The 20,773-nt window shown below is 44.5% G+C and overlaps 1 protein-coding gene across 2 annotated transcripts in view; it reads left to right on the top strand.

The window, feature by feature from the left end:
* Window positions 1-4,486, top strand: part of WLS (Wnt ligand secretion mediator) — a 39,713-nt gene extending 35,227 nt beyond the window's left edge. For both annotated transcript variants that reach the window (XM_085306370.1, XM_085306371.1), the window contains exons 11-12: window positions 908-1,061; window positions 1,749-4,486. In XM_085306370.1, coding sequence (XP_085162496.1) covers window positions 908-1,061; window positions 1,749-1,858 — 264 coding nt within the window. In that variant the 3' untranslated portion in view covers window positions 1,859-4,486. The remainder of the gene's footprint in view (window positions 1-907; window positions 1,062-1,748) is intronic.
* Window positions 4,487-20,773: the final 16,287 nt, after the last annotated feature.

Below are 20,773 nucleotides of genomic sequence, written 5' to 3' on the forward strand. Positions count from 1 at the left end.
ATTACATGTTCAGGAGTATTTTCTCACTCTCTGCACTGTTTATGCTTTGGGGTATGTGGTGGGCCCTGATGGAAAATATAACAGCAGACAATTTTGGTTGAAAACTCTATTAGACTGAAGCAAGGATTTGAGAAATGGCACTTTGCAGTTGAGTGCTTCATTGAGTATTAATGACCATAACTGTCACTGTTCATGGACATAATGCAAACACTGTTGTCCAGCTCTTCCTTCCAAGCTAGTCTGGATTTCTGTAAAGGCAAGGTCTGTACTATTGTGTCTTCTCTTTGGAGCAGAACTTCCTGTTGTTTTCTAAAGGGAAACTCTCCTTATCAGGAAAAGGCATGCTGTCGCCCTGTGTCTTTGTGAACAGTCTGTATATCTTCAATATTAATATTGATAATATTTTCATAAATTTTGACACATCTCTGTATGTCTAAAGCTGATGCTGTCAGCCTAGGTCTCTGTCATAAGACAGAAGCAGCAAGAAAGCATTCAGCACATTAGCTTTTCGCATTATTCATGCTGTTTTTCCTTGTATAAAAGGTCTATTTATAGAAGTCTAATGTTCTCAGATGTAACTAGTTGTCTCCTAGGTACTGCCCTTTATGTGACAATCTTTGCAGAACTCCTCAGTTATGATATATTGCAGAATGTGAGAAATTTTGTCACATTTAAGAATGATAAATCAAAAACTGTCAGATATGCTCCTTTAGTTCATTTTTTTTYCCTGCAGATGGAGGCTAACAAAGAGTATTCTAGGCTAACGTCTGTGTTCCTGAATCTATTATACATCCATTACTTGAACTGACATTTTCTTATTAATTTACTCAAAGCTAGTGCGGTAGAGCTCATTTCTGTATCTTGTGAGCTGCTGTGACATATCAGTGTGTCTGGTGTCTCACGGCAGGTGACCGAAGGCCACTGGAAGTGGGGGGACATGACAATACAAGTGAACAGCGCCTTCTTCACGGGCATCTATGGGATGTGGAACCTGTACGTCTTTGCACTTATGTTCCTGTATGCTCCGTCACACAAGAATTACGGTGAGGACCAATCGAACGGTAAGTGGCTCTAAATGATCTGCACGTGAAAGCTATCATGGGAAGAAAGGGGTATCAAGCGGGTGATGCTTGTGTGTTTTCTTTTTTGCTGAAGTGAAAGTTTATTGTCCTGAAATATTATTCAAATGATAGTTTGTTTTTCAAAACGCTTTTGTTCTTGCGGACGTTTTATTGGATGACTACATCAGAAAAGTCTGAGTACTTAGTCAATGCTTTCTAAAAACAATCTAGCTGTTCCTCTTTTTTAATCTTAATTTTAAATCATACAAAGCATTTTATAGTGTGGGTTGACTCATTAATAGGTGATTTCTTTGGATTATTGCTGAAAAGACTTTTTTTTTTTAATAATTACCAAGAAACTGAAAGCAATCAAGAGTGTTTTGTCCAACTGTAATTCCGTTAGTCAAATGGGGGAATGGGGAATGGAGAAAATAAAAGTCTGAGCAAGTGGAGAATGGCAATACTGTTGGTTGCCTTATCAGAGTCTTCAGTAGCACAGAAATTTTCATCTTCAGATATGCTTGTATTTAAATAGCTTTAAATAAAAGGATTAATAGAAGTTTTACGTAGTCCTTAGTTCATATGACTGCTCCTGAGAGGCAGCAGTGAATAAAATTTATCCTTTGCTTTCTCGCTGTCCAATGTTTTATTGTCAGACCAGCCTAACAGAATGACTTTGTTCCCCAGGTGACCTGGGTGTAAACAGTGGCGAGGAGCTTCAGCTCACCACCACGATCACCCATGTGGATGGGCCAACAGAGGTTTATAAGCTGGCTCGCAAGGAAGCTCAGGAGTAACACTGAGAACATCTCAACTGAGACACAGAATGAAGTGGAGTACACAGGACGACACAACGTCCTCCTTGAGGAGATGTGTCTGAAGTTACTTGCTTTATGAATGCCCAGTATCTAGTGTATTTTCACAGAGCAGTGTGACACCAAGCAGAACATTTGTAAATTCTTTAATATGGTGTAGTCATTTCTGGGGGGAGGGATATGTATATTGTGTTACACTCAAGCACATAAAGATCTAGAAAAGCATTAAGGTTGCAAAGTCGCACATTCAGAAGTTAGGAAGTGGCAGACCTGACATTGGGTAATTTTTACTTGGCTACTTTGTGCCTGTGCATACAGTGCAAACAGTGAGTGGAGCTCAGTTAATGAGCAGGTGTTCAATATTTTGAGGTTTTTTTGTATGTGTAATTTCTTAAGGTGTTGAGCTTGGGGTATGGACTAAAGTCTCGCTCTAAAAACATTTAATTCCATCACATATAATCATATTGACCCCAACCTGTGGTCTGTAGTACAGCCTTGTAACTCCACAGCAAACCTCTCATCACTTGAGTGAAGCATAACTGGGGAAGGGAGTAGATTGTAATATATATGATTTAAGTAGTAGAAGAAGAAACAACATGCTTTTTCAGTAGGTTTTACTGCTGTTTGTTGAATATAGGGGAATGTAAAAACTTGATGCCTGAATTCAGTTTCAGTTGCAGGAGAAATGTGTGCTCTAGAGCTCCTGTCCTGAATTCTTAAGAGTTACCCAGCTACCTATTTCTCAGTCTCTTTGGCTCTACTCCCTCTGGTTGTTTTCCTTTATCTTACCCATTTGTTATGGCGCTCTCRTTTTTATGCTGCTTATGTGCCATGAGGAAGGTCAGAGAGAGCGCAGGGGAGGGTCTGTTCTCAGTTTTCATGCCTGTAAGTTGGGTAGAGGATCTGCTGGAGAATCCTGCTTGTCCTTGCATTGCCAGAATGCAGCGTACTTGGTAGAGATAGATTTTTCTGATAATTTACAGACTTGAAAAATCCACCTCTTATGTACTAGCATGGTTATTTGCTTTTCAGAGGAAAAGCAGCAGTGGAAGATGAGATCAGCCCCCTTCCACGAATAAGTGGAGCTGACTCTTGTGAGATGACTAGCAGTGGAGGAGAATGGGCACTAATATGGGATGGAGGCTTTAACTGCACTGTGCTGGGGACAAGTTAAAAGAGAACTTTTCGATGGCCTGGGCCCGGACCAAAGGGCTCAGGACGTGCATCCTTCCAGGACCTGGAGGAGAGCCTGATCCAGAGGGCCTCATTATCCAATGCTAGTCCGTGTCTGTGTTTCTTACTAGTTATGTGCATCTCAACCTCCCTAGCCCAGTTTTCCCCCCTAGAAGATAAGAATCTGCTTCCATCAGCTGCGGAGGTGTCAGAGACTCACGAGAACCGCAGCTTCCGAAGCTGCCGACAGTTCTCGAAGATGCCMCTGGAAAGACTGTTCTAAAAAAGGTGACGTTGTCCTTGGGTTGTTAAGATCTCTGAAATTACATAAAGGTGTAAAATCAAAGCATAATTAGGAAATACCAGAATTAGTATGACCTTTGTAGCCTTAGTTCATCTCTAGCCAATGAATGCATTAAGACATACAATTAAAGATTGTTGCATACTATTTTTAAAATAAATTCTGTTTTGTATGTGTGTTTTGGGCTCTGGGCAGGAGTCGAGGCTGTGAAGCTAGGAATCCTGTCCCTACCAGTGTCGCATTCAAGAGACATTGGGTCAAACTTGAGGAATGTTGAATGCAACACTCCAGATGAAGTCATTCTCATGCTGCTATGTTTGAACATATGAAATCACTGTAGCACAAAAAAGTGCTAAATACTACTTTTAAAATAAAAAATAGCTTTGGATGATTTTGAATACTTGAACTGGAAAAGTAAACATTTTTGGTAAGTTTATCTTTTTATAAAGTGGGATAATAATGCCCCTGTACTCAAAGGAATTCTTATTAAAAAAAAAATAAGGAGGAGGGGGATACTTAGTTTATGTAGAATAAGTGCTAGGACCATACTTTCAACAGTGATGGCAGAATGTAATTTGTTAGCAATTCACATAAGGAAGTAAGTGATGGAAGAAAAAATAGTGTACTGCAGTAGTTCTTCAACTAGGAGGTGAATTAAATTAACGCACACAACCATAATTCCAGCATTTTCCTGGCTGAGTGCTCGACTTTGCAACTTTAACATTCTTTTTACATTCTTTTTACATTGGGTTCTTACGTAGTATTTATGTTGTTTGAATAGATGTGTCCATGATTTCTTTTACAGCTTAGTATAGCATTGCGTTTTGTAAAGGCTCTTTACAAATGGGGCATTGCAGCTTTAAAACCAAATTTTGTGTCAAACACTAATGGTTTGTTTTGGGGGAGGCACATGTGTGTGTACATATATATATTATATATATATACATATATATATATATACTTTTTTTATTTCTTAATTCCTAAGCCCTTCTCATATGTCTCAGAAGTAGTCCATGGGTCTTACTAAAATATATCCCTTTTTTGTTTGATTGTGTTCACTTTTTACAGAATGCTTTAAGCAACCTGGAAAACATACAGATTTGTTAATTTAAATAAAATAAACAGTATTGTGGTTTTGTTGTTGTCCTGGTTCACTGAGTGAGAAGAAAGCATAGCTTTTCTGGTTGTGATCTTGTTTACTTTTATTTAGTCTTATTCTTGAGGCAAGAGAACTAGCTGTTAGTAGTTTCCTCTCGTATAACTTGTTGCTGGGGGAAATGATTGACTTAGTTCAGTTTCRTTGCTCTTTGATTGCTTTCAGGTGCAGAAAAATAGCCCTGACCAATGCCTTTTGTCTTTTAAAACTCTGCTTTAGGACTAATCATTTGCAGAGTAGTTTCTGCCTTGTTTACGGAGAGTCTGTTCTCGGTCCCGCGGAAGGGAACGGACAGGGAAGCAGGGCTGCTCCCTGCATCGCAGCTGGTGTCCTTCTSTCGGGCTGACTCAGCCAGCCTTGCGTTTCAGGCTGGCTTCCCACACTAATTTAGACGTGCGTGTTTGTATGAGACGCTGAGGGAAAGGGAGTGAAATCTTCTGTGAAGAATCGTGAAGTGAGATAATCATCCTTCTCTTGGACCTAACGGCTCTGTCAGGGCACAGTGCTGTCAAGAAGCAGCTAGGGCAAAAGAGTTAGGGCAAAACCAATTTTGCAGCTCATCAGCGATCAATTCAGATGCTAGCAGGCAAGTTCGGCCTCCTGTGAATACGGGATCTCGAGCTCCTCTTCTTTTTCTGCCCCTGCTAGACACTACCGCTCTCTTTTTCCACCGAGGCAGAGCTCAAAAGGACGCGGGGTCCGTGCGTCTTCCCTTCTGCCTGCGTGTGAAAGCCGCCGTTTCGGCTTTCCCAGCCAACGACCGTGAGTTCGTTCCCGCAGCAGCTGCGAGGTGCAGACAGGTCTTCCCGGCAGGCTGGAAGCGGAGCGCTCTCCTTTGCCTGGGCTGTCTCTGCAGCGCAGCCTCTCCGCTCGGGGAAGGATCCTGGGGCCTGCCCCTGCCAGGAGCGAAGAGCCAGCAGTGCGGCTCCCGCGCAGAAAGCTGCCGGGGCGGGATGGAGCGGGAACGTGCGGTGGCGAGGCCGGTTTTCCTCTGCGTCACCTAGGGTATGAGATTTGAGCACTGTGCACACGTGCCGCCCTCCAAGCAGTCTGTAAGGCAAACGAGCCTCTGGATCTTTCCCAATCTACCCCAACAATGTTTTTAAAGCCAACATAATACAGCAGAGTTATCTGGGTCGTGCAGTGTGGTGCAACTGCTGTGTTTTCCATCAGGTTTTGTACGTTAGTTTTGCCTGTCCAGGCTCTCTGGCCCTTGAATTTGTCACAGCTATGCTGTGGACTTTATAGGTTGCAATTCGATGACTCTCTTGAATGCTCCTGTTACTCTACAATGACTTCAGTGAGATTTTGGTAGCCTCGTTTGGCACTGTGTTAGAAGGCACTGCCTCTCGGGTCCTGCAGGCCGCGCTCCTCTTTGTTTGGAGCTTGCGTGTCCTAACAGACCCCAATAAAATCCAGTTTATTTCTGCAGATTCTGTTAGTGCAGGCATTTCAAACCACGCTGACAGCTTTCGGTGACCAAGACTTCCACTRTGCTCAAATCTCCTTAACAGGTACTTATTAATACAAATAGGACTGCCTCTTTCTGGTAGCCAACAAATTCTGCCTTCAATATAACTTCTGAACAACAGAAAGAGATGCTGTACTGACAAAAAAAAAATGTTTTTCTTTCTATTATTCAGGGAAAAAAAACACGTTTCTCAGTACTTGAGCTTCAGGAATAATGGAAAATTTGACAACAGATTAAGTGCAATAATCAACAGCTTGAAGTTGGAATAGGAAACTGTCTTTATAAAATCGCACATCAGAGAGGAGCTATGCTGATGAGATTGTTTCATAAAGAGATCATGACTCCGTTTCTGCTAAAACCGTGTTGACTAAAGCTTTTCTTTCTCTTCCACCACAGAAAAGAACCAGGCTCCTCAAAGACAAGCTAGAAGGGAGTACAGCACTTTCAGGATCTAATGAATTTCAAAAGAGTGAATTCATGAATTTTAAATTACTGTAAAACCACTACCACCCTCCCACACTGCTTTTCTTTCCAGATTACTTATGTAGGCTTTCTTTGTTACTCTTCGGGGATGTACTCCTTACAGTGGAAGTCCTTTGCTGCCCTCTGCTGACAGGAGAACATCTGGATTAATCTGGATTTAAAAAAAATGCTAATGTGTGAGAAAAATGCTTCTTGGTAGAAGCTCCTACAACTCACAAGGTGCTTTTCAGGTTTAAAGCTATCCCAGGAGTTCAGCACATAGGTGCAGCTGGGCATGAAAACTAGAGAGGAACAGGGAAAAGTACCTGAGATTTTTTTTTTCCAGAGGGTTAACTGGTGATGCTGTAAGCAGCTGGAATTAGCTGGGAGAAACTGAAGTGGATTACATTAGACCTTTGTGGGTCAGTTGGGGGCCATGATTCTGGATAAAATAAGCAAATGATTTTTTAGTGGAGAAAGTCATGACTGTTTTTCTTATTAGATCTCTCTGATTGTTTTCTTACAATACTGAGACCAGAATCTTCTGCTCTAAAATCAGCCCCTAAATGGATAGTAAAGGATGCCAACAGGCTCCAGTGCAGCTGTGTTTGTTATTCCTTTCCTCCCACTCGCATCTGTGTAAACTGAGATGTAAGTATGCAACTCTAAACTGATTCACCTTCAAACAGAAACCTCAGACTATCATTTCCCCGAAGGCCCTTCATCAGCCTGAATGTCATTTAAAGTACCAAGGAGCAGAGACCAGAAGAATGTCCTGAGCCAAGCTGCAGCTCCTGATGGTTTTGCTGTTGAGATTGTCCATAGCCCCAGGAGGAGGCCGTGGCTTCAGGCGAGCCTCCTTCTCCTCCTAGGCTCCCTCTCTCCCTACTGTCTGTGGTGCTGCTTCTTGCAAGGACCTTTGGTCCCAACTCTCTGCCAGTTCTCTCCTTCAGCCAGCTTTTCAGCTGGGAGCTCTGCTGTGTCCTCAGCAGCTGAGAGCATATGCTTCAGCTCTGCCTGCACTCCTGCAGCCTGGGGACTGCTGCACAAGTGGAATAGCTCCTCGGGGACAGGAAAGAAAGCTGAAGGATGTCTGTTCGGGCAGACAAAATGGCATTGATCTCGAGCCGCGGTGAGCTAGCCCACTCCCACCAACTGCTGTGAGCCAAGTTCAAAAGTGCTAGCCGTGTTCTAGGGAAGAGCTTGTCACRTTCTTGCTGTTCCAGTAAGTTATGTCCCATGGGGATTTTGGCTGTAAGGGAAGTATGAGGTTTAGGCAAAGTCATTTACCTAACAGTCTCAGATATGTGCCTTCACATATCTGTGTGATATGCACAACTACGGGGAGAGCTGAGGCACAAGCTTCAGAGGTGCCAACAGCCTCACTAGCGTTTGTTCTTGATGGCTTCGTTCTTGGGAACGAGCAAATGCAGATGGTGTACATGACAGGCTGGATTTGTAGCCCTTCTTGGGCTACCTTGTTCTTCCTCCTCTTCTCAGAGCCACTGCTGGAGGCACAATATTGGTCTGAACCAGCACGGCCAGTCTCTTGTAATACCAACCAAATACTTCTCTGAAGACAGCCTTCATGGGAGGTGGTTCAAGTTCCTGTCGTCAACACTGCTTGTTACCTACTCCTTCCTTCCCCTGGATGGGCAGGTTTCAGTCTCCCAGCAGTGGATGGAGACTGTCCCTGGTCTCTGATGGTGCTGATGAATACTGGCTGGGCAGGAGAATGGTTCCTGTCCTTTTTTAAAGCTGCTCCCAGCTTTAAAGTCAGGAAGACAAATCAGATTTAAAGGAGGAAAGTCAGCTTAATAAGCCAGTTAAGTGCTTAGGAGGCAAATCCGTCATTTGTGTAGTGCTTTCACTGCTAATACAAAGTACAATGTTATGTTTGGGGCAATTACTGAAAACATGAATACTAAAAAGCTGCACTTTTCTGGAGGAATCTTGCTGATTTTCCAGATCACTGCTTTTCTGCTAGGAAGTCACACTGGTTAGTGTTAAAAATGCAAGTATCCTTCATCTTTCTTCTTCTCTCTTCCTCGGCATTTAGCTACCTGTTAAAATATTAGAGCTTTATAAAGCCTTTTTGTGTACAGATAAGGAAAGAGCAGGAAAAAAAAAAGCAACTGAACAGTTTTTCCTGCTTTCATTATCAACTTGGAAAGGAATGGATGGGTGTGCAAAGAGAGGTAATTAGAGTTCTGTCTCTTATCTCAGCAGCTGCAGGGTTGCTTTCAGACAAGAATATCTTTTTTGTTTAAAGGGGGGGGGGGGAAAAAGAAAGAATGTGTGTCATTTTGTACTGGGGTCACTGCTTTCCTATTTTTTAATTTTAAAGTCTTGACTGTGTATTTCATTTAGGAAGCGGTACTAAGAGGAGTCACAGTAGGACACCTAACTCTGTGTGTTGCACACTAGCATCTTCCTATGAAGCCAGTTTGTAGCTTCCCTGAGTGAGGAACATGAGCAGGTTTTCAYGTAGGAGGAAATTACTAAGAGATTTTCCTTTTCTTAAGTCATGCTAAGTGATGTGTCCTCTAATAAAAGCTCTTTACATATCAGTGAAGTGCACTGATKTAAGAAAAAAAACAAGTGGCGAATGCCCTGGGGAGCTAACCAGTGTGAGAAGATCAGAGACTTCGACGAAGCAGTGAGSAGGCAGACAGAGGCCAATAATACCGTGTTTGCTGTTCACATTCCTCTTCCTGGCAAGGAGATGAGCCCCTGGTTCCAGTTCATGCTTTTCATCATGCAGCTGGACATCGCATTCAAGATGGACAATGACCTAAGTAAGTCACTTTCTTTTATGAAGAAGTTTAATCAGCACAACCAGCCTTCTATGCCTTTGATTTCATCTTTGGAAATCAAATTTTTGGAAGGTAAGCAATTCCTTTCTTTCTGTTATTCAGCATAAGAACAAAATCTGAACTCTGTCCAAGATGGGGTCCTGACGCAGACCAGCTTGGGCACAGTAGTCAAGAAGAAAGCAGAAAGCTGAAACGAGAGCTGGTCCACTGTCTGGCTTGCTGCATTCCCCTAAGAGCACCTAGGACTCTGTCTGTGTGAACATGAAGTTAGCTATGGCTTTGCCCACAGAGGTCTCTGGAGATGGCGCTTCCCTGGGCTTTGCAATACTGTATGTGCACACAGCACTAGGGATGTCATGCGCACACRTGTGACACGGCTCCCAGAGGACGCAGTATTTCTGTGCCAGTGAAACACTCYGCCCTGGCCATTACTCTGGTACAGTCAGCACGTTTAATGAGTGCTGGTCCTGAGCTCCTGCTGAAGACAGAGACCAGACGCTCTTCCAGTAGCAGAAATGCAATGAGCCACCTCTCAGACTTTGAGGAAAAATAGGTAGTTCCTCACATGCCTTGGTCTTGTTCTTTCCCCAGAACTCAGGCTTCTCTATAACAGAAAACACTTTTTTTGGAATGCTGTTACTGATATGCCCAAACTGGGTATTTGTGAACCAAACTGCACCCTGCTCAAAGCATTTTTGTGTGGTTGGGGGTGGGTAGGGGAGTGCCTGAATGAGAAACTGTTTATCCTGCCTGGCTGTTGTATTAGGCCTGGGAGAAGTCATGCGAAGGCAATTAGTATGTTCTGGGGATACTGAAACACATTTGCTGCCCTGCCACTGATCCTGTAGCCTAAAGCTATCGAATGGGATTTTCTTAAAATGAAAATAAAGGAGTACTTGTAGTGCAAGGGGAAAGAATTGCCGGAGAATAAACCATTAGAGACAAGACCTACACAGCTAGAGACTGCTGCTGAATTCTGCTTAGTTTGCATATTATAAATGACTGTCATTCCTACTCTCAAAGATGAGACAAAGTCTATGCATTTTCATGGGAGTAAAATAAGCAATAAGCAGCAATGGTGTTATTTTTGGAAGGGTTTGCTGGGTAGCTGACACAAGTAAGCGTTCCACTGCTCACAGATCTGCTTTTCTACTTAGCACCTGACATGAAGCTATACAACAGCCCRCAGCTTTTTGAGTTCTTTTTCTTGTTAAAGACTATTATGGGAAATCAATATGAACTTTAGATCTATAGTTTTAAATAAAATAAGAGATCTTACTGCCACTGTAAGTAGGTGCCTCTTTTGTAGTCTTTTCAATACTTAGAGGCTCTCCCATTTTCTTTATCACTTCTGTCCTAACAAGCTTGATGTTTCCTTACCCTTAGCATATCATGATGACACRAGTGATGACTGGAAGAAATAGTACAGAGAGATAAGGAAACTGAAACACACTGTGGCCTGGCTGTGAGTAAGAGGCTCTGACGCTGCTGGAGACAGGCCGCGTCCTTGGAGGCTGYGTGTGCCCGCGGCTGCAGAAGGGCTTCCCCCCACAGGATGTGCTGCCGTGCCACTGGCTCTCGCTGTTGCTTCCTAACAGCCCTCGTTCCTGGGACAAGAGCTTTGCCAGTCCCCAGCTGACCTCCATTTGGGATGGGAGCAGGCCAGCAGCACTGCCAGTGCTTCTGGTGGGTGCAGTGAAGGGAGAACTGATTCCTCCTGGGGCCTCTGCAGTGTTCTGGCATGTGTACGCGGGGAAGTAACTGGAAAACAGAAGCTCTGCGYGMTTTGGGGAGAAGCACGGGAGGATTCAGGTCCCAGGAGTTGCCGCAGTAACTCCAGAACAAGTGCTGTTCCAGCAGCACCCGCTCTGCTCCCCGCCTCGTGGCCTGAGCTGCAACGGGGTTTTCTCCAGGGCTGTTTGTTTTGCTGCTCTTACTCAGGTGCTCGTTGCTGAAGCATTTCTGTGAACTGCTATTTGAGCTGCCTGCTCCTGCTGGAAGCGCCTCCACTGCCATTAATTTTTATCCCTGGGCCGAGATAAGCTAACGCGATTAGTTCCCCTTCCGCTGCATCCCAGCCCTCTTGCCGGAGTCTCTGCAAAGATCGCACGCTGGTTGGCGACTGCTTTGCCACATCTCCGCTGAGCCCTTGTCTCCTCCTGCCATTGGAGCAGAAGAGGCAACTCCGGCTCAGCCTTCCTCGCTGGCAGGCATTTCACTATTTTATCCCTCGTTAATGGCAYGGCGAGCGCTTGGGGGAMCATCAGCGCRTCAGCRCCRAGACTGAGCTGGGGAGGGCTCGTCAAGCGCGCTGCCTCGCTCACGTGGGGGCTGCAGTCTAAAGAGAGCGGGGTTTTTTTAGACTTATCAAGCCGAACTGCGATACCACTGTACAATGAATTCTTTGCCTAGGCAGTTTAAATAACGTTCTCTTTTGTCTGGAGTCAATGAAAGTTATACACAGTATAATARCAGGCATTTGTCCTTTCTTCTTTTTCCATCTTTGCTTCGCTGTGTCAARAGCCTTCCGGAGTTTCTGTAAGGAGGACTTGTCCCATTAGTGGATATGCAGGGCTGGAGTGGTTTCTATCCTAGACAGCGCAGCTCAGTGTGTGGGTGACAGCATGCATGTGCCCAAGGAGCACAGGCATTACACTATTTCCTGCCTGTGTGAAATCCAGCTGCTGTCTTGCATACACAACTGCTTCCTGGGTGCCCCAGAGACACATAAAAAACAAGTGGTGTGACCTAACAGGGACTTTAGGAAACGACTACATGGTATGTGGCAGGAAGAAAGGGACAAGGAACCTCTTTTACTGATTAGATTTCCAGAAATTGGTGAGCTAAATCCACTGTATGGATTTCCAGTGCTTGAATTTTCAGTTTTGTTGGTGCGAGACAGCCCGGTGGCACATGACCAAAGCCTTCTGTCCACTCAGCTACTGCTCAGCGACACAACTCCTGGGGCTGTCGGAAAAGCTGGGGCAGGAGCAGGGGAGGCAAAGCAGCAGACAGTGGCTTTCTTCTTGCTCTGCACCTGTGCTCTACTGTGGAGATGGGGGCTCTTGCAAACAGCTAATTCAATTTAACATTTCTTTCCCTGAACTAGTCCAGTCACTAGTCTGGTCAGCTCCTGTCTCATCAAATCCTAACTAACAGTGGAAACTGAGTCAGCACCTCATGGCCATGTCCTTGCTGGATGGGTTTGCCCCAAGAAAGAGGAACTACGAAGCATAACGCTCTTGTTTCATCTGCTTTCCAAGAAGGCTGGAGATGCTCCCACTCTTCTCTCTGATAAGTTGACTCACAGCTTCTTTCTTACTCTACTTACTGGAAAAGACTCAGAACTCTTTCCCTGAGCAGAGGAGCCTCTCTGCTTTTCATGTTGTCTGATTCATCARACAAATATCTCTGAGAAAGAGTCATCTTACAGCTTGTTCTGGTCTGGGCTCAGTCGTGAGCCTTGCAAAGTAGGATTTAGCTGAACGACAGCCGCAGCAGGCGGCACTGGTCTGTGTGTCCAGGTATCGCAGGACTGAGGTAATGCAYACCGGACGTGTGGCAGGTCCTTCATATGTGGTCAAGGACTAAGCTGGACAGGGAAGCACAGAGAGCTCAGAGAAAGCGATCCCACAGTAACTTTGGCTCCTGCAGTCCAGCAATCAGAACGAGCCCTTGCAGGGCAGTTGGCCATGGATGTTCACAAAGATGTCAGCTGAAAGTGACTGCTAGGAGGCCAAAAACAAAGAGTGAGGCTGCCACAAAACTTGAATCTTTCCTTAGAGCAGTGGGCAAGAGGCAGCAGCTGCTGAGGGGATGGGAAGAAATCCATCCGTGTAGGCCTGGTCTCAAATTCTGCCCTTTTTTCTGCAAAGGAGGGGAAGAGAGAAGCTAAGACATGGTGGTATGGAGGAGGGGGTGTCAGGAATGGTGATGAACAGGGTTCATTAATTGGAGGAAACCCCCCCCCAAAAAAAAAAAAGAAGAAATGAATGTTTTGCAGTGAACAAAAAATGGCTACAAAATAGAATTGCTATTAGGCCATCTGCCAGTACAGGAGGGCCATCAGGCCGGAGAGGAAAAATTCAGAGATACATGGATCTGCTGCACACAGCCTGATCAGCTGCCAAGGTCCAAGCACAAATAAGTCTTATTTGCAATAGGTGCTGCAAAGTGCAGCAGGCCAGCAGGTTGGGGCTCTATCACTACAATGGATCTGCCAAAGAGAGAGAGATCCCTGACTAAATGGATTGAGAGAGGCAGTGGCTTGCAATGTTAATCTGTCCAAAACAGAGCAAAACTAGGGAAATTTGGTTTGAAAATAGGATATCTGCATTTGAGCAAGGAAAGAGGCTAGCTGAGAAAGCAACTATGCTAATAATTAGTTAGCATTTCATTGTGCCTAATAAATACCAGAAATCWTGTGTTATAAATCATCTCTGAAAAGCCTCATTAATGATAGGATGCAGGTGAAGTGAATCTTTTGTAGGCAATTAGTGAACAAGTCATTCTGCCTGGAAAGGCAAGAACTGTAAAAGCAGCCATATTAGGTACAGTATTAGCTTTCCAACACAGGAAAGGTGAGCAGTGACTAAATCCTGATTCTGAGCCACTCTCAGCTCAACAGAGCTATGAGAGACAGTTATGACATAGCCCAAAGGATTCAAGTGTATGTTCCTGCAGAAAAGTCATTCTATTTCCCAAAATAAATCCCTGTGGGGATTAAATGTACAGGACACTACATTGCATGTAGTCRGGACAGCCCAGGTACCTCTACAGCACCTTTGGGGTCCAGGAATACCCAAGCACACTGTCCTGGGGAGCTGGAAAAGCTACAGTGTCCTGATTTCACAGGCTTATGCAGGTCTGGGCACAGGTGCAACCTGCAAGTCTTGCTTAAATGGTTTTGATGGAAGCCTATGTGCAAATTGTGGTAAATGGAGGTTTGAGCCATAGATTGCCCAAGAGAAAGAGCACCTGCGGCTTGCAAAGGCACCGTCATTCTTGGGCTGGAAGGGAACATGAGGGAGCATTCAAGAAACTACAGCGCAGCTGCTCTAAAAAAAATCATACAGCAAATGTAGTCAGTCTGAGAGCCAGCACCCCCCTCACTGTACTATAGGAACAGCTTTTGTGTCAAAGCAGGTGGAAACATGGACTTTAAAGGGAGAATATTCTCTCTTTGAGAACAGAAGAATAGGAAGAGTCAAGTGAGAAATGGGCCTAGGTCAGCTGATTGTGCCAGGTACCTTGAAACAGGGTATTTTAGGATTGCATCTAGATTTTAAACTGTAAGATGTTTCAGAATTGCAGAAATGTTAACCAAGCAAAGAGAAAAATGCTGCTTATGTGACCAGGCAGAGTCCCCACAGGTTCCTATGCAGCAATGCTGGCTACAGCTGTCAACACATATGGACCTCTGACCATGCATCTCATGCATCGCAGAGCTATAGATTACAGCCTGTGCTATAAACCACCCTTAGAGCTGTGGATTGTGGCCTGTATTATAAACCGCCGTCAGGYTTCCTTGGTTCCTGAGAAGGGACCAGAAGTGACAGTTCCAGTTGTTACTTTGGCTAGTCAACACATCTCACAGGCAGGAGTGTCTGTCTACACTACCCTGTGTGTAGACAGGGTGCAAAAAACGGATGGTTGCAGCAAATAGTTGAAGAGGTTGCACAGAATTCACCCAGAAAGGGAAACGTCAAACACACTCATCTGATTGCAGGCCTTCAGGCTTCATCCTGAACCTCGCCCCTAAACTGTGTCTAACGTGTATCTTCCAATGCCAGACTCTTAACGCAATCATCTCAGCAAGCCTCTGCTTTGAGATGCCCCCCTGCTGTAGCTGCGGGATGCACATGGTGAAGAAAGAAGTGAAAAGCTCTCAGCACCTGCCCCAGGGCAGATGTGAGTAGAGTAAATACAAAGTCAGCATAGCCAGAATGCCTTTAATGCTGCTTACGCTGCGCAGTTGTTCTGCGAGCCTGGTCACCACAGCAATGCCCCTTCTGATGTTCAACTCCACGAGGTATTTTATTTTGCTCATAGTCTAACACACCCCTCTTATATGGTTACTCTGCATTCAACTCTGTGGTTAAACCTAGTGAGCTGAGAACAGGCTTTTGGGATGTCTAATTAATAACAGGAGAAAATGTCCTGAATAACAAACTCTTCAGATAGTTGTGATCCAGCAAAAGTGATTATAGCACTAATAAGTCTCTATTGTAATAGAAGTACAGTTTAATAGAATTGGTTTCCATTCCTTTGTATTAAGTATGAAGCAATATTGATTGGTGTATTATTAAATAGATTCATTTTGTTGCCCTGTTTTCATTATTATTTAAACAAACTCTCAAAGCAGCTCAGTGTAATTGGGCACCTTACTGGTGTTAAGAGATTTTTTTTTTTTTTTTTAATGGTGTCAGTTATAGTTCTCCTTCCTTTTGGCTGGATTTTGCAAAAATTGTGCTTACATATTGTGCAGCTTAGATCAGAATCAACCCTCATCTTTACCAGCAGCTGATTTTGAGGCAGTTTACTTCTGCTTCTAAAACAGCTGGCCCAGAAGTTTAGCATCTGCTTATTAATTTTCCCTATATAAATAATGCAGTGAATGATGACAGCATTTGAAAGAGCCTAATGTTAGGATTACAGCTCCTTGAGAAAAAGCCTCTGGGCTTTTTATATTAGATAAAAATCCAGACCAGTATAAAACAGGTCCAAATTCCCCCCCCCCCCTTTTTTTTTTTTTTTTTTTTTTTTTTTTTTTTTTTTTTGCTCTGGGATAAGAGGAAGGTGTTAAAAGGCTGTTCAGGAAGGGTAGGAATGGATGTGAAATAGATGGGAGAATACCAAGGGCTCAGTGATGCAGCAAGCAATGAAGATACAAGAAGCAATAACAGAAAATCACAGATGGTTTAGGAAGCATAAACTTGGGGAAGGCCTGAAAAGTGTTTCCTCCACAAGCATCTGCTCACACTTTAGGTGCTGCTGTGCCTCCCAAAGGGATATTTAGCTACAGATAGAAATCCCRTTCACAGCCCTAGAGAAAGTGGTGAGCCTTGCTGCACAATTCCCTCCGCCCTCACACGCAGGGGTGGGCCAGGCCCGGCCCAGCCCTGCTCGCCTCCGGSGCTGGAGCCTGGCTCCTCCGTGTGGCACAGCCTGCTCGCTACCTGGGACTGGGTACCAAAATGAAACCTGCCCATAGCCTCCAAACTGGCTGCTCCCGTTCCCTGTTTCCATCCACCCAGCATTTGGCTGACTGGAAAGTCTGCCAGGCAGAACCAGCCAGACTCTGAAGCCGGTAGAGCAGCCACAGAAAATACTCTAGCTCCTTGCTTGAAACCATTTCTCCCTTAAAGGTCTGTTCCTCAATCAGCTGTCCTATCTCTATCCCTCCAGTAATCAACTCCCCATGGCAGAACCACTAACCACCACCCCGGCACAGCCACACCATCCCTATCTCACAGTCCTTGCTGAGGGACCCCTCTTTCCTGAGCATTGGCTTTTGGGTCACAACTGTCTCGCTGTGGCTGCACAGACCCTTGTGCAGTTCCACTGGCTTCCACGAGACACAGTATAAAATAGCTGCCCACACGCTTTGAGTGGACATAGCTACCAACATTTGTTTTCTTTATCYTGAACAGAAACCACCTCCAGTTCTGGGTTACTTTTCTAGAGGTATTTCAGAAAAGGAAGCAGGTGAGGAACCACAGCTTCCAACATCTTTCAGTGACACGATAAAACTGTGTAAGCACGGCAAAGTCACTAGAGGAAGTAGGAGCACTGGATGGTTACCACCATATTAAACTCCCAAAGCTCCACTAAGGAGCCAGCAGTTGGAATGGATTTGTGTAGGACTGAAGGAACACAGGGCTGGAGGACATGATTCAGTCTTTTGAATGATGCAAGCGAACAACTGCCAATGATGCTTTAGCACACAGTAATTCTGGTGTGGGRTGGTGCAAATGCTGGTAACAGTTGCTGCCCTGCATGCAAGCAGAGGAGTTAGCTCCATGTGCATACAAGTTGTTCTAAATGCATTGGCATCCATGATCCAAGYTCCTGCCAGCTTCTCACTCGTGCCAAGATGTTAAAGTCTGTTTTCTACTCTCCAATAAGTGAGGTTCAAGACTTTAAGGCCAGACCCTCAACAGGTGTAAGCTAGCAGAAGTCCACTAACTACAGTGAACACAGGAGTAGGGTGAGATTTCTGTGGAGGGAAAAAGGTGGGATATTGCCTTAAAGAGGTTTTTGCACAGCCAGTTGGCCCTAAGCAAAACCAATTGGTTCATAACTCCCACAACACCAAAAGGTGTTTTGCTTGGTCTGCTCTCCATTGTACAGCCAAAGCTGGAGGCTAGTAGGTCAAGTTTTAGATGCTTACAGAAACTGAATTTTAGGGAAGAAGGAATARCAATTTTAAATGGTGGAAATTGTCTTTTTAACAAGATTTTTCTCTCCCCCCGCTTTTTTTTTGGTATGTTCCCTCTGTTTCAGAGCTCGTCTGAGACCTTCTGTAGGCTTATTGCTCTCCAGCACCTGTACCAGTTCAAGCAGGAGATTCATAGCACTCACTTTACCAGGCACCTGCAAATCACATTCCCAAAGCCACCCTCCATCAGGGAGAGCTTTCCTCTCTCTGCCATCATACTGGGTGCAGTACAACCCTGCGGCTACCTGCCCCAAAGGGGAACAGAGCAGCTGGAAAGGCTGCTGGGGAAGGAGCAAGCGTCAGGGGAAAGTGCTGGGGGACAGCCAAGAGAACAAGTCTTATTAGAACCACCAGCCTTGCCTTGGCCTTTGACAAATGCTGCTTCCCTTTTGTCTGAGCTGGGAACAGCACAGCACTTTGCTTACATCCCTGCTGGTGGAAATGGGTTCCCACAGCTGCTGGAACAGACTCTACATGTACAGGCTGGAGCCAGATTCTCCTACAGATTATGGCAGTCAGCAGCATGCCAGCATACATTTTAGATGCAAGGGGGGTTATGTCAGTGTCTGTAGGCTTAGGAGCTGTATTTTTCTGTCACAGCYAGATATTTGCAAGCTGTAAGCAGCACATTGAAAATGTTAAAACACAGTATTTTCTACAAAATGATGCTGACTRTCCAAACAGCTGTCACTTAAATCATCAAAATAACTAAATTAGCCACACTCAAGTCCATGGTATGAACCCAAGCACCACACTAACCATAGCCCAGCTTCTCCACTGAAATTAGGTGCCCATCATTATGACTTGTAGCCTGAAATCCTTGCAGGGGCAACCTCTGTAAGAAGCCCTGCGTGCACACACACACTTTCAGACTCTGGTGTGACACTGGATCAGCTTCCCCATTCACCAGGCACTTACAGGAAAAAAGACTAGGAGTTTGCAGTATCAGCTATCTCAATTTTGTTCTCTTCCACCTGAATCAGTCTGCAGSGCTTGTATGTCCTTTTCCTATTAGTTCTTGAATTAATTTCAAGAGTCTGTTCATCATCAACAGGATTCAAACCCAGGACTTTCATAGACTACCTTAAAACTCCTCTCCCTGACTTTTACAGCTGCTTCAGGCTGTTCAGGATCTGTTAGTGTAAATGTGACATAGGAAAGTCCCATTAGAGAGTGATCCTTCACTTCACTGGCTCCAAGCTTTCTAGGAATAGCTGTGACAAATGTCTCCCCAAAGAGTTAACTCTTCAGCTCATAGACTTGAGGTAGCCTGAGCTGGAATCTTGCATACAGTGAGCAGCAGCATCACCCTCCTGTGACTAGAATGTAATTATGGCTTTYAAAAGCATTAGGTATTAAACACCCCCTCTACTGCACACGGAAGTGAGCAACTAACTTGTTAGTACCATCAGTGAGTTTTGCCTATGAAAAAGGGAGTCACTCCCAGCCTAGAGGAAGGCCAGCAGGGAAATGAATAARAGCTGGAGGGGGGAGAAATGAGGAAGTTTGCTATCCCAAGGTGTGCTATCAAGTGTGGTTAGGAGAAGACAGAGGGAGGCCAGGCCRTGGCAGATGCTCTGTAGAAGCAGCTGTGGATAATCATGTTCTTAGTCTTTTAACAGTAATTTGTTTGTTCTGTTTAGAGCTGTTACTCCAAAAACTGTGTTCTATKKCCTGTGGTYCWSWGRACCACAGGMMATATCTGTGGCACCATCTTTAACCATGTTTTCAATTATAATTTTTACAAGAAAATTAGCAGCCTGCAAGAAACCTTGGGTCAATTGATCTAACATATTGGCACTCAGTGATTCAAAGCCTTAGCGAACGTTACTGTTTTACAAACCACTAGTTACATTTGTTAAGAAAACCTTTTCTTTGCTAGTTTAGTGGCTGTACCTGCTATTTGAGAGATATAGTTCACTGCAGTCCAGCTAATGTTCTCCAAGCCAAATCCACCCTATAAAATGTCATCTGACACTTCTTCCCTTGAAAGAGGCAGGCAGAGTTGTTCAAGTAGAGACTGCAACCTAAATGGCTCAAAGCTTCCTCCTCCATGGGTTGCATGCAGCTAGCAGCAGCTTCTGCAGAAAGAGGTCAGCAATATCAAAGGTGGGAGGTGACAGGGAAGAGCCTTGGATTGTAATTCCCTGAGGACAGAAGTAAAGGAAGGGCCTCCAGCAGAAGTAGCAGCCCCCAGGACTGCTGTAATTTGACTATGCTGGGATTGCCTGACAACAGCAATATAGAGGAAAGCTTCGCAAAAGAGCTGCTTAAATGTGCTTGTCTTACTCTTAGGCAACACATGGCAGTTACAGACTTTAACAAATAGCCAAATTCTAAAGGCAGTCCCCAGCCAAGGATAGCTCCATCATAAGTCTCCAAGTCTAAGCTGAGCTCTCAATAGGAGCTTTTGTCTCCCTTGTACTCATCTGGCAGTGAMGTACCAGAAATGCCCTTTATCATCTTTATTTTTCTTGGTTCCCACCCTTCACTACAGTTTTTCCAAYATTTGACTTAGTCCAAGAGTGCTGGCAAGCACTCTTGCTCTAGCTGTAACCCTGTTTCTCCTAAGGAAAAGCAGTTCAGGGTTGATGATTCCCTGAWACCTTCTCCAGTCCTCCCAGACACCTTGTGATTTTTGCAGACTTCCAGATGAGAAGTTCTGATCCAGGCTGGAGGTTATGCTTAGAAACTCCTATTCTTAAAAAAAAAAAAAAAAAGAACACAACACTCATCAAAGCAATACAATACTCCCTTCTTGGCCAGTCAGCAAAGCATATGGAGAGAGTTTAAATCATCACAGCATGAAATGTTGCTGTTAGCACTGAGCCTAGTTTCACTTTTTTAGACCATCTCAATAGAAGATGTATTCTGATAGGTCTCCTAACAAATCTCACCACACATGCTTCACTGCAGTTTGACCAGAAGCAAGATACTTTCTTGCTTTTCACAGCTTCAAGGAGTAAGCTCTGCAACAGCTTCCTCCCCTATGGGCAGCACAAGAGGTATTAACATAGAAGTCTTCATTTTTCTACTCTAACCTTATACCTGATCTCTATAACACTCCACACAGCCCTT

The sequence above is a fragment of the Rhea americana genome, unplaced genomic scaffold, assembly GCF_003343005.1.
Source record: "Rhea americana isolate MKP2758 unplaced genomic scaffold, rheAme1 scaffold_239, whole genome shotgun sequence".
NCBI lineage: Eukaryota > Metazoa > Chordata > Aves > Rheiformes > Rheidae > Rhea > Rhea americana.